The 14,747-nt window shown below is 42.7% G+C and overlaps 1 protein-coding gene across 5 annotated transcripts in view; it reads right to left on the bottom strand.

Moving 5' to 3' along the window:
* Window positions 1-14,747, bottom strand: part of SH3BP2 (SH3 domain binding protein 2) — a 114,317-nt gene that overhangs the window by 31,687 nt on the left and 67,883 nt on the right. For all 5 annotated transcript variants that reach the window (XM_069744869.1, XM_069744868.1, XM_069744870.1 and 2 more), the window contains one exon: window positions 9,894-10,033. In XM_069744869.1, the coding sequence (XP_069600970.1) occupies window positions 9,894-10,029 (136 nt within the window). In that variant the 5' untranslated portion in view covers window positions 10,030-10,033. The remainder of the gene's footprint in view (window positions 1-9,893; window positions 10,034-14,747) is intronic.

The raw sequence follows: 14,747 nt of genomic DNA, 5'->3' as shown, positions 1-14,747 counted from the left end.
CCATAGTCTCACTGCTCTTACCGTAAAGAATCCATAGTCTCACTGCTCTCACAGTAAATAATCTATAGTCTCACTGCTCCTGCAGTAAAGAATCCATAGTCTCACTGCTCTTACAGTAAAGAATCCATAGTGTCACTTCTCTTACAGTAAAGAATCCATAGTCTCACTGCTCTTGCAGTAAAGAGTCCATAGCCTCACTGCTCTTACAGTAAATGATCCATAGTCTCACTGCTCTTACAGTAAAGAATCCATAGTCTCACTGCTCTTACAATAAAAAATCCATATTCTCACTGCTCTTACAGTAAAGAATCCATAGTCTCACTGCTCTTACAGTAAAGAGTCCATAGCCTCACTGCTCTTACAGTAAATGATCCATAGTCTCACTGCTCTTACAGTAAAGAATCCATAGTCTCACTGCTCTTACAATAAAAAATCCATATTCTCACTGCTCTTACAGTAAAGAATCCATAGTCTCACTGCTCTTACCGTAAAGAATCCATAGTCTCACTGCTCTTACAGTAAAAAATCCATATTCTCACTGCTCTTACATTAAAGAATCTGCATCTATGATTGTGATTAAACCTTCCTATAGATGTAGTGGATTCCCCTTGTAGTCAAAATGAAAGATTTAAATATTTTTCCAATAGCTCAGGTGCTCGTAAACCATGTTACTAAATAAATAAAAAATGCTAGGAATCTGCAGGTCAAACACCTCCGCTGCTTGTTTGTAGCTTGTGGCCAATACCAGACAGGGAACTTCCACCCTGAAAGCAGCTTATCAGATTACTGCAGAGAATGTTCTTCTGCAAAGTGTCAATACCATCACTGCTCAGACATCCTTACCCAACTGCATCCTAGAATTCTAGCTAAAAGCAGCCATGTTACTGATTTTTATCAGGGTTTATGGAAACTTTTTATACTAACAGTTGCATAATATGATGTATTAATCAGCTCAACTCCTTCTGCCCTCTGCCATGCGGTCTGAAGAAGCCATGTTCCCAATATATCATAATTCTTGTTGCCTGCGGACACCACTAGAGGGAGCTTCAGAGCTCACTGTATGCTGTTTGATGACTTCTATGTATACCAGTAGGCTCCCTCTAGTGGTGGATAAACGCTGCCAGAATTTCATTATTTATTACTATATTTAAGCAGGGGGTTTGGAGCTTTGTATCAGAAAAAATAAATCTAACTGCTATAAAGATACGTAAAGAGATTCATCAGCACAAAATGATGGCTCCATAAATGATTTAAGGTTAAAAATTGGATATTCACTGTAAATCCTACCTGTACTTGTTATACTATCTCATTTAATTTATTTGTGTACATTTAGATGTGAATAGAACCATTAATATCGTAATAGGTGACAAAATAAAATAAACAGAATTAAAAGCTTATTCACATTTTCATACGAGATGGATATTGTCGGAAAGATCTTTTAAAAACAAGCACTTTAGCAATTTACTGCTTGTTAAAATTTGCAGCCGTTCTTGAGATATTAACACTTCTATTTTAAACTCGTTGCCCAGGAAACCGACCACTCAATAGAAACGAGCTTGTAAGCACTGTACAAGTTCTGCCGTCTAAAAGCGGTGGTCGGTCTCCAAAGCAACAAAAGCCGTAAGCAAAAGAAAACTCTTAATATCTCAAGAACGGTTGCAAATTTTAATAAGCAGTAAATTGCAAATTTGCTCGAAATTACGAGCTCTATCCGACACTGTCCACCTGAGAAGATGAGAATGATCCCTTTATTCAGTTTCAACATTCACAAGTCCTGGTACAAGTTACCGGTGCAGCGTGAATATTACTGAGGCCGGCGTAGTGTAGCACTTGTATAAGGACATACAACAAATCAGATAAGTGTAGATGCTAGATGAGCCGATGCAGGAACTGTAGTCGCCTGCCTGCTGTAAATGTCAGCACATGATGACCACATAGACGTGTGGTTTATTTCGTGACTGTCACAAAACGTCCTTACTGGCAAGTCCCAAACCACCCGCTTGCTAAGTGAATGTTTCATTTTAACTAAAATTAAGAAAACCTTCAAAACGAAGAATGGTAAAATGAATCAAATTATAACAGCAAATACCAGCAAGAAATAGAAAGAGAAAATTTTGCCAAAATTTTCTCCTGTTATGTCATCAATATATAGAAGCCTAAGACACCACTGATTTCCAGGATGGGACGGCTTTGTGGCACGACCGGATGTCTTTTGCACAGGGCATTGCGGTCTAAGAACATTATCACTTATCTACTGCATAGGTGCTGGTAGATCTGTGGTGGTCCCACTGCTAGGACCCCCATCAATCACCAGAGTGGGCTACTTGTGGCAACACAGGTCTCCCGTTCCGGCGATTACCGATCTAACAGTTGGCAACTTTAATAAGGGATGGGCGATTTTCCATTTTTCGTTTTTTCCTCCCCTTCTTCCAAGAGCCATAACTTTTATATTTTTCCAGCCATATAGCCGGATGAGGGCTTTTTTTTCGCAGTTGTACTTTTGAATGACAGTATTTATTCTGCCACTTAATGCACTGGAAAATAGGAAAAAAAATTCCAAGTGCACCATCACCTACAGCTGACAACAGCCGCGGGTGGAATCGCGATCCACCCGCTGCTGTTAACTAGTTAAAGGCAGCTGCTAATCCCACCCATCGGTGACCCCGTCATATGATCGAGGGTCATCAATGGGTCGGCATGACAACCAGAAGTCTGAAGCGGATCTCTATGGTTGTCATAGCCAGATTGCTATGAGCGCCACCCCGTGATCGGCGCTCATAGCAAGTGAGCATTTCTGCTACACTCAGGCGATCTGATCATCGCCTGTATGTAGCAGAGCCGATCAGACAATTACAGCTTTTAGTCTGCCATGGAGACTATTGAACCATGCAAGAAGTAAAAAAATGCTTTTTAAAAAAATAAAAAAATAAAAGTTCAAATCACCCCCCTTTTTCCCCATTCAAAATAAAACAGTTAAAAAAATTTACATATTTGGTATCGCCGCTTTCAGAATCACCTGATCTATCAATATAAAAAAAGAATTAACCCGATCGCTAAAAAGGCGTAATGAGAAAAAAATTAAAAATGCCAGAATTACGTTTTTTGGTCGCCACAATATTGTATTGAAATGCAATAACGGGTGATCAAAAGAACGTATCTGTACCAAAATGGTATCATTAAAAACATCAGCTCAGCGCACAAAAAATAAGCCTTCACTCAGCCCCATATCGTGAAAAATGGAGACGCTACGGGTATCGGAAAATGGCGCCAGTTTTTTCTCTGTAAACTGAGAGCAGAATAATGTTGGGACAGAGACTTTGATTCCAGCAATGTGTCACTTACTGGGCTATGCTGTTCTTTCAATAAAATCAATGTTTTATCAACAGGAGATTATCACTATAGGACTTTGAGTCTCGTGCCTCCTGGTCCAATAAAGCTCGCACCACCATTTGGCAGCTTTCTGCCTATGCACAGTGTATGCAGAGAGCTCCCAATCAGTGGTGTCGGCGGGGTTATACATGGCTCAGCATTCTGAGAACCGCCAGATCTGCAGAAGAAAAAAAAAATGATTGTACCACAAATGAGGCACCCAGTAAATGAAGTGATACATCGCTGGAATCAGGGTCTCTGTCCCTATATTATGCTGGACTCAGATGAGGTGATGTGTTGTGAATTCTGTGGCTGAGTTCACTTCTGTGGTCACAAGTGGTATTGCAGTCTCTGGGCTTCCTCCCTCAGGTGTTTTGGTGAGCTCGTTGGCTGCCTTGCTATTTAGCTCCACCTGAGTCTGTCTTCCTTGCTCCTTGTCAATGTTCCAGTGTTGGATCTGAGCTACTGCATCTTCCCTTGGGCCTGCTGCTCTGCTAGATAAGTGCTTCTAGTTTGTTTTCTGTTTTTTTTCTGTCCAGCTTGCTATTGTCTTTTGCTGGAAGCTCTGAGAAGCAGAGGGGTGCACCGCCGTGCTGTTAGTTCGGCACGGTGGGTCTTTTTGCCCCTTTGCGTGGTTTTCGTTTTAGGGTTTTTTGTAGACTGCATAGTTCTCTTTGCTATCCTCGCTCTGTCTAGAATATCGGGCCTCACTTTGCTGAATCTATTTCATTCCTACGTTTGTCTTTTCATCTTGCTAACAGTCATTATATGTGGGGGGCTGCCTATTCCTTTGGGGTATTTCTCTGAGGTAAGTCAGGCTTGTATTTCTATCTTCAGGCTAGTCAGCTCCTCAGGCAGTGCCGAGTTGCATAGGTAGTTGTTAGGCGCAATCCACTGCTGCTTATAGTTGTGTGAGGATAGATCAGGTACTGCAGTCTACAGAGATTCCACGTCTCAGAGCTCGTCCTATTGTTTTTGGTTATTGCCAGATCTCTGTATGTGCGCTGATTACTGCACGCTGTGTTGCCTGATTGCCAGCCATAACAGTGATGAATGTCACAAAGTAGACCCCCATCCCTGAAAATGCAAGAAGCTACATAGAGAGGGGCAGGAGGGAGCATCTGGGTTAGGAGATGAAGAGGGGGACGATAAATGCAGGGACAAGAGACTTCCTGTTTCTACACAGAGCAGAGAAAAGACAAAAATTTGCTGGGTAGAAAGGCAGAATGAGCAATTGTAAGTACACACAGTGCTATATAATATGATGACTGCAATATATTAAAAGGATAAAACATTTGATGGGAGGAGGAGGAGGAGGAAGAGGAGGACAAGTAGGAGGATGACGAGGAGGAAGAGGACAAGGAGGAGGAGTGCTTCTTTAAATCTCTCCTCCCTCTTAGAGTAATGAAATGTCTCTGCTTCTCATGTCCTAGTCTATACAGCAAAGCTGACAAGTGATCTACAGAAAACAGGAAATGTCACTATATAGTGCTTCCCCCAAGTTCCTTTATTTTTTTGTAAAATGTCAAAAATATCTATATTTACTTATATTCTCAAGCAAATCATAATTTTCGTCATTCAGAACTTCTCCTCTCAATTACCCCCCAGTGCAGGTCTGGCTACTGAGCCTCATAGCTGAGCGCCACTCAACAACCTCTCGCTGCACCGCGCTGTGCTCTGCAAAAGGAATATGAAGCCTGACTGGTAAAACACACAGGAGACTGCCACAAAGTAAAAGAAAGGTAATCATGTATCTGTACAGCTGCGTCATAAAACAAAGGAACAATACATGAGATAAGTCCTGATCCTGGACAAATATGCATTACAATAAAGGGTTCTTCTAGGATTAAACAGGGTGTGCGACACCCCTGACACGGCGCCACTCTTACACACAGGCCATGTCTGGTACTGCAGCTTTTCCACATTTATGCAGGTCGAGCTGAAGGGAAGGGGCTACTGGCTACCAAAAAGTATTTATGGGCTCAACTTCATAATCAGTTGTCGAACCTCATTAATCCTCAATGATAATATCTTATATGCAAGGACATATGTATGAGGGGGTCCGTGATAAGTGATGCCTCCGGTACCTGGATTCTGGGGGAGCCCATATAAGAACCAATATTAAAGTGGTAAATTCTTAAAGTCCTCTTTAAAAAAAAAATCCACAACAATATTAATAAAAAAAAATTCAAATTCAGATAGTAGTCAGGCTCCCCAGATCCAGTGCCAGCTCCCCACCGCTGCTCCGCTCATCACTGCTGCAGCCAATCACTGAGGTCAGCTCCTCTGCTGACGCAGACGGCACAAGCTCAGTGATTGGCAGCAGCATTCATGTGACGACACTGGTGCAGCAGCAGAGAGCCTGCACTGAACACAGGAAGGGTGACTGCTATCTGTGTTTGTATTTTTGCAGACCACATTTTTGAAAGTTGGAAAACCCCTAAAAAAATTTTTTTCACGATCTGCCATATAAAGGGGCTGTCCGGCCTTAGTCTACAAATCTGCAGTCACTTGCAGACAAACTGTCCACTGTGAGAAGTCTCTGATGCTGGTGTAAGGAGCGGCGGCTGCCTGGCCGCAAGTATGTGATGTGCACACAGGCGGTCACATGCCAACTAGACTTAATGCAAGTGTATTGAGTGAAGCCGGACACGTCTAGTCAGAATGTGGCCGCAAGTATGTGATTTGTATGTGATTTGCACACATTCGGTCACATGCCTACTAGACTTAATGCAAGTGTATTGAGTGAAGCCGGACACGTCTAGTCAGAATGTGGCCACAAGTATGTGATTTGTATGTGATTTGCACACATTTGGTCACATGCCTACTAGACTTAATGCAAGTGTATTGAGTGAAGCCGGATACGTCCAGTCAGAATGTGGCCGCAAGTATGTGATTTGTATGTGATTTGCACACATTCGGTCACATGCCTACTAGACCTAATGCAAGTGTATTGAGTGAAGCCGGACACATCTAGTCAGAATGTGGCCGCAAGTATGTGATTTGTATGTGATTTGCACACATTCGGTCACATGCCTACTAGACTTAATGCAAGTGTATTGAGTGAAGCCGGACACGTCTAGTCGGAATGTGGCCGCAAGTATATGATTTGTATGTGATTTGCACACATTCAGTCACATGCCTACTAGACTTAATGCAAGTGTATTGAGTGAAGCCGGACACGTCTAGTCGGAATGTGGCCGCAAGTATGTGATTTGTATGTGATTTGCACACATTCGGTCACATGCCTACTAGACTTAATGCAAGTGTATTGAGTGAAGCCGGACACGTCTAGTCAGAATGTGGCCGCAAGTATGTGATTTGTGTGCAAATCACATACAAATCACATACAAATCACATACTTGCGGCCACATTCTGACTAGACGTGTCCGGCTTCACTCGATACACTTGCATTAAGTCTAGTAGGCATGTGACCGAATGTGTGCAAATCACATACAAATCACATACTTGCGGGCCACATTCCAACTAGACGTTTCCGGCTTCACTCGATACACTTGCATTAAGTCTAGTAGGCATGTGACCGAATGTGTGCAAATCACATACAAATCACATACTTGCGGCCACATTCCGACTAGACGTGTCCGGCTTCACTCAATACACTTGCATTAAATCTAGTAGGCATGTGACCGAATGTGTGCAAATCACATACAAATCACATACTTGCAGCCACATTCCGACTAGACGTGTCTGGCTTCGCTCAATACACTTGCATTAAGTCTAGTAGGCATGTGACCGAATGTGTGCAAATCACATACAAATCACATACTTGCGGCCACATTCCGACTAGACGTGTCCAGCTTCACTCAATACACTTGCATTAAGTCTAGTAGGCATGTGACCAAATGTGTGCAAATCACATACAAATCACATACATTTGGTCACATGCCTACTAGACTTAATGCAAGTGTATTGAGTGAAGCTGGACACGTCTAGTCGGAATGTGGCCGCAAGTATGTGATTTGTATGTGATTTGCACACATTCGGTCACATGCCTACTAGACTTAATGCAAGTGTATTGAGCGAAGCCAGACACGTCTAGTCGGAATGTGGCTGCAAGTATGTGATTTGTATGTGATTTGCACACATTCGGTCACATGCCTACTAGATTTAATGCAAGTGTATTGAGTGAAGCCGGACACGTCTAGTCGGAATGTGGCCGCAAGTATGTGATTTGTATGTGATTTGCACACATTCGGTCACATGCCTACTAGACTTAATGCAAGTGTATCGAGTGAAGCCGGAAACGTCTAGTTGGAATGTGGCCGCAAGTATGTGATTTGTATGTGATTTGCACACATTCGGTCACATGCCTACTAGACTTAATGCAAGTGTATTGAGTGAAGCCGGACACGTCTAGTCGGAATGTGGCCGCAAGTATGTGATTTGTATGTGATTTGCACACATTCGGTCACATGCCTACTAGACTTAATGCAAGTGTATTGAGTGAAGCCGGACACGTCTAGTCGGAATGTGGCCGCAAGTATGTGATTTGTATGTGATTTGCACACATTCGGTCACATGCCTACTAGACTTAATGCAAATGTATTGAGTGAAGCCGGACATGTCTAGTCGGAATGTGGCCGTAAGTATGTGATTTGTATGTGATTTGCACACATTCGGTCACATGCCTGCTAGACTTAATGCAAGTGTATTGAGTGAAGCCGGACACGTCTAGTCGGAATGTGGCCGCAAGTATGTGATTTGTATGTGATTTGCACACATTCGGTCACATGCCTACTAGACTTAATGCAAGTGTATCGAGTGAAGCCGGAAACGTCTAGTCGGAATGTGGCCGCAAGTATGTGATTTGTATGTGATTTGCACACATTCGGTCACATGCCTACTAGACTTAATGCAAGTGTATCGAGTGAAGCCGGAAACGTCTAGTCGGAATGTGGCCGCAAGTATGTGATTTGTATGTGATTTGCACACATTCGGTCACATGCCTAGTAGACTTAATGCAAGTGTATTGAGTGAAGCCGGACACGTCTAGTCGGAATGTGGCCGCAAGTATGTAATTTGTATGTGATTTGCACACATTCGGTCACATGCCTACTAGACTTAATGCAAGTGTATTGAGTGAAGCCGGACACGTCTAGTCGGAATGTGGCCGCAAGTATGTGATTTGTATGTGATTTGCACACATTCGGTCACATGCCTACTAGACTTAATGCAAGTGTATTGAGTGAAGCCGGACACGTCTAGTCGGAATGTGGCCGCAAGTATGTGATTTGTATGTGATTTGCACACATTCGGTCACATGCCTACTAGACTTAATGCAAGTGTATTGAGTGAAGCCGGACACGTCTAGTCGGAATGTGGCCGCAAGTATGTGATTTGTATGTGATTTGCACACATTCGGTCACGTGCCTACTAGACTTAATGCAAGTGTATTGAGTGAAGCCGGACACGTCTAGTCGGAATGTGGCCGCAAGTATGTAACATAGTAACATAGTAACATAGTTAGTAAGGCCGAAAAAAGACATTTGTCCATCCAGTTCAGCCTATATTCCATCATAATAAATCCCCAGATCTACGTCCTTCTACAGAACCTAATTGTATGATACAATATTGTTCTGCTCCAGGAAGACATCCAGGCCTCTCTTGAACCCCTCGACTGAGTTCACCATCACCACCTCCTCAGGCAAGCAATTCCAGATTCTCACTGCCCTAACAGTAAAGAATCCTCTTCTATGTTGGTGGAAAAACCTTCTCTCCTCCAGACGCAAAGAATGCCCCCTTGTGCCCGTCACCTTCCTTGGTATAAACAGATCCTCAGCGAGATATTTGTATTGTCCCCTTATATACTTATACATGGTTATTAGATCGCCCCTCAGTCGTCTTTTTTCTAGACTAAATAATCCTAATTTCGCTAATCTATCTGGGTATTGTAGTTCTCCCATCCCCTTTATTAATTGTGTTGCCCTCCTTTGTACTCTCTCTAGTTCCATTATATCCTTCCTGAGCACCGGTGCCCAAAACTGGACACAGTACTCCATGTGCGGTCTAACTAGGGATTTGTACAGAGGCAGTATAATGCTCTCATCATGTGTATCCAGACCTCTTTTAATGCACCCCATGATCCTGTTTGCCTTGGCAGCTGCTGCCTGGCACTGGCTGCTCCAGGTAAGTTTATCATTAACTAGGATTTGTGATTTGTATGTGATTTGCACACATTCGGTCACATGCCTACTAGACTTAATGCAAGTGTATCGAGTGAAGCCGGAAACGTCTAGTCGGAATGTGGCTGCAAGTATGTGATTTGTATGTGATTTGCACACATTCGGTCACATACCTACTAGACTTAATGCAAGTGTATTGAGCGAAGCCGGACACGTCTAGTCGGAATGTGGCCGCAAGTATGCAAAACGGCATCAGTACAAGTCTGCAGTCACAAACAACAACTGCAGATTTGTACCGAAAGCCAGGACAACTCTTTAAAGAAAAAAACATCACTCACGCACATTTTATACTGCATTTATCTGTATGTTTCGGCAACTTACATTTAAACAGCTGTAATTGCTTCCCTCCTCTCTTGTGCAGGTATCCTGAGTTGGTGACTCCCCCCGGCATTGTCAGTAGGTTCTGGGCACCGATGGCCCTCATGGGAATGGGCCAGCTGTCTTCTCCCGATGCCATATTTCTGTAAGACACGGATTTCCTTATTATTTTACAAAAATCTCAATGGAAGGTCGTCTAATAAATCTCAGCACCTTGTTTCCAAACCTACCCGGCCTCACATATTAGGAGCTTCCTTCCCAAAATCTGTCTGTAACTGTGTGCACTGGACCAGGCGAGCCTCAGCAATGGTGTCCGGGGCTCAGTAATGCAGGTCAGGCTCTGTATGAATGTTATAATAACCTTCACCCTTCTACCGTGGCACACTGCCAATGCAAAACCTCCTGCAGCCGGGCATTAATAATAACAGGGGTGTATCCTGGTCAGTAGCTTCTTTGTAGGAGAACAGGGTAATTATTATCCAAAAGGATCCTGCGCTGCCTAAACACTATTCTAAATCCCATGTTATCCATTAATTGCTGCTTCTTACAACACATCAACGTCACAAAGATTTCACCCATTTAAATAACATTTTGCAGACGATGAAATGTAAAGGTTATGTATACTTTTGCCACCATTTATTGTCCCGATGCACGTAACCCAAAAAATTAAACAATTTTGCATATAGTTTTGCATTTAAAATAGACTGCCGTTTTGTGTATACAGCTAATATGGAGAGATATGCGTTTCCATGGCTACAGACTACAAATAGTTTTGTAGTCTGGAGTCATGTGTTGCACCTTCTACTCTGCCACCATTTCTACTCTCTCCGTGTATAGGGTTATTACTAGGGATGAGCGAACCTGAACTATAAAGGTCGGGGTTTGTACCGGACACGGTTCATTTTTCAGTTTGGGAGTCCGGGGAAGAGACAGAGAGAGGGAGAGAGAAAGAGATTTTCCATCTCCAAAGTTCTATTGGGTTCGGGTTCAAGGTCGGGTACAGTTCTTGTACCCAAACCGAACTGTGGACTAAAGTTCAGCGAAACCAGACGAACCCTAACTTTCACTGGTGCGCTCATCCCTAGTTATTACCTATCATTGTTATCCTGTCTGCGATGATAATGAGACTGCTGAAAAGTCTTTTTGGAAGTGTGCGTCTAGCATAAGATCTAGAAGTCAGCATGAAAATGTACAACATTTCGGGCTTTTTTTTGCAAATGTAGATACTGAAAATGTAAAAGAAAACCTATATGTTGATCTATAACCGTGGAGACACGTAGGTCCGCATAAGAGCTGTATTCAAGTATTTTTTAACGGAATGCGTCATCAGAAAATTACCTATTGTTCCTATTTACATTAGTTTTTCTTACAATTTTTTTCACATATTGACCAACTTCTTGTCCGACACATTAACATTAGCAGCATTAGACTGACTCAGACCCTACTTGTTTGTATAAGGGGCTTCTGTGTTTGCAATCTGAACATGCTCCAATCCTGGCAAAGGTAATCGTAAAAGGAGGGGGAGGAGGTGAGCTGTAACCTTCACTTATTATAACTGGAGTATCCTGTGTTATCCACTGTGTATAGAGTTAATTCCTTTCATTGTAATCCTGTCTGTGATGATAATGAGACTGCCGAAAAGTCTTCTTGAAGTGAGAGTTTAGCATAAGGTCTACAAACTAGTGTGAAAATTGAAAGATTTCTGATTTTTTTTGTACATATAGTGAAAATGTAAAAGTATATATATTTTTTAATATACAACATAAAATAATCATTTTCCCTTAAATCAGAATAGTCACAATTACTTACCGTATTTTTTTTATTTGAACATGTATTGCAAAAATGGCAACTTTTTTTTTTTTTTATTTCCTTTTAAAGCTGCCACTGGATGAACTTTTTAATTAATTCTCAGTCTTTCTGAGTGGAGCGCCCATAATTAAATTTAATGATGAACTTTCCCTAAACCTCTGACCACAAGTGACTACAATGGTGGATTATAATCTTGAGTATTAATAGACGGCGGCATGAAGTGAAGATTGTCCCTGCACTGAGCGGCCATTATCTCCATCAATCGCTTCCCTGTCCACTTATTCTTTATTTCACTGAAACACTGAAAGGAGATTCTGGAAAGAGTCAGGGGAAAAATATGTCCAATAAGCATTTTTTCCAATTAATATGTTTTTACACGATTCCATAAAGGAACCCTCACTTCACAATGTATTTTTTTTTTAGCTTAAAGGGGTTGTCCACTTCTCGTACGAGGTACGCAGTGCTCTGGCTGGTTATCAGACTCACCTCCAGCAAGTGCTTCATTGAGACTAATCTTAATGAATAGCCCCATAAATATATTAGAAAGTTGCTTTTTTCTAATATTCCTTAATAAACCAGGGGAAGTTTGGGTTCTGGTACCCTACCCAACTTTTATTCCAGAATTTGGTTCTTGCACCAGAACTTTACTCGAATTTGATCCAGAACCCGAACCACATTGAAAACAATGAGGACCCGAACTTCTGAGCAGGAAAATCTTCTCTCTCTCTGCAACGTACTTCCCGCGGAACTTGGAACATTGCAACGGAGTTCCGGGAGACACTAACTTTTAAATTCGGGTTTGCTCATCTCTATTTATTTTTCAAGATGAAAACTGAGGTCTTGTGGACCCAACGTGACTAAAAGTGAACTGTCAGTATTTTAGAGCGACTAACGGCAGGTTAATAGCGCTTTGGGACAAGACAGGCTCCCTTTAAATTAAACAAAAAACTCCCTTATTTTGTAATTTCCAGATGGTGAATGTAGACGTTGCCATAGCACATGGACCTGGGAGATCTATGGGGTCCAAGAGTTTTTTTTTTTTCTATAAAAATAATGTTAAAGGAGTTGTCCCATGTTCTGTCTTCAGGAGCACGACGCTCCCCAGCCTCCCGGCTTCCATTTCGCTAGGGGGAGCAGTGTGCTCCTGATTTATTAGCAACGTGGACCAATGGCGTAAATTGTGCGTCATCTAATGCTGCAGGCCAAAGCAGTGGCATAGGAGGAGCGTCCGAGCACTGAAGCTCGATGGATCTGGTGATCTGGCCAGCTTCAGAGTAGATCCTCCAAACTCTAGAAAAGGGATTATAAGCGATACGCTCATTACTTAGATGATGGCCACTGCTAAGGTTACAGAGGAGCCCAACAACTTTGGTAGTGAGCAGTAAAGTTCTTGAAAACGAGAGAATTTTTTATAAGACGTAAATTGTGAAGTTTCTTGTTTGTTCAGATTTCAGGTTGTGGTCAAGTTTGAGAAGTTTCCTCTTTGATTAGGGATTTTACTGAGTCTTCTGTGTACTTCCTTAAGAAGGACAGGGCTGACTAAGACAAGTGACTGGGAAGGAAGAGCCATGGCTGGTGGAGATAACTTTGTTTGATGTCATAGTAGAAAAGCTGTACATGATAGTCATTTGCGAGGCCACTTTTGTAACGTGACAGTGAGGCTTCTTAAATGTCCTTTGTGAGACGTGACTTGTCACTAAATGCGATGCGGTAAGACGTGAAACTGAAAATAGTTCTTATCTAACGGTAACCTCAAAGTCGTCAAGCAGCAGAATGAGTAAAGAAGAACTGACCATGTTGTACCCCAGAAGGGGATTTACTATACATCCATTACCTAATATACTGTACTTCCAAGGAAACTGGACCATGCAGTGATAGAGAAGACCGAGGACGGGAGATCTGCTTCTCTGCCATTTCCCATGTTTCACTAAGAAGGATATTATCGCACTGTGACGGTCTTCGGTAAAGAAGGGGGGGCCTCAAACTGTCCTTTGAACTGGGACCCTAGCACTTGTATGGTGTTTGGATTAGACAGTGAGTCCATGGAGTCAGAGACCAAGGCGAGCTAGTTCTGGATAACCTATGCTAGGCCGAGGTCTAACTTACAAGTGTAATGTGAGAAACTCGCACGAGTCTCTCGCCTCAATACCCGACACTGCTGCCGGCACTTGGGACCGGAGTGTGCCGCTGCTTGTCTTTCTATGAAGCTGAACGCTCCGGTCCCGAGTGCCAGCTATTAATGCGAGAGACTCGCAAGTGTGACCCCGGCCTTAGTTCACAGGTTCACGTACGGATCAGATAAAAATTGGCCAATATGGACGGTCCTGAGCATAACAAATGATCGTCCGTTGTCTTTGGTGAAATGGACAATCGTATGCTTTGACTGATGACTGATACTTCAAAACACCAGTGGGGGTTGTTGTATTTTTTGGTCGGTGATAAGCACCTGTTCCATTATTGGCTGAAAAATTCCAATTTTGACCGCTGCAGTCTGAGATCTCTTTTAGGTCGTTGTCAAACTATCGATTATTCATCAGCACATTATCATCAAATCTGTATGGGAGCTAAAGGGAAATGAAATTCCCCATGACGGAACGTCCTAATCCTGTCAGCAGAATACAGGTTGTCATTTCAGTGTCTGAATACCATAAAAAGAGACGAGAGCAGGCATTCGGTGGGATGAACCCTGGTCCATGTGGTTTCGGCCAGCGGACCAGAGCACCCGCTCACCCCCGTGTCTCCACAGCCTCCATAAATTCTGAGTTCTGTGATACTATATGATTGTTAGACCCCGTCCAATACAATAAGTGCTGCAATAGTGGGGTAATCTTTCAGGCCGCATTCACACACATTCCACTGTTTCCCTGCACAAACACTTAATGGCATTTTGCAGGGAAAAAGTTGCTTTGCTTGCAATCCTGAGCGACGATCAATCAGGCTTTGCAGATGAAACAACTGTCACCCTGCAAAAATAAGTGATCGCGTATGGAAACAGTGGAAAGGCCGCAGTGGTACAGGGGTAAAGCTGCTGCATGTGATCGCAGCCTA

The sequence above is a fragment of the Ranitomeya imitator genome, chromosome 1 (genome assembly GCF_032444005.1).
Source record: "Ranitomeya imitator isolate aRanImi1 chromosome 1, aRanImi1.pri, whole genome shotgun sequence".
NCBI lineage: Eukaryota > Metazoa > Chordata > Amphibia > Anura > Dendrobatidae > Ranitomeya > Ranitomeya imitator.
The sequence above is the reverse complement of the archived record's forward strand: the minus strand, read 5'-3'. Positions and strand labels throughout refer to the sequence as shown.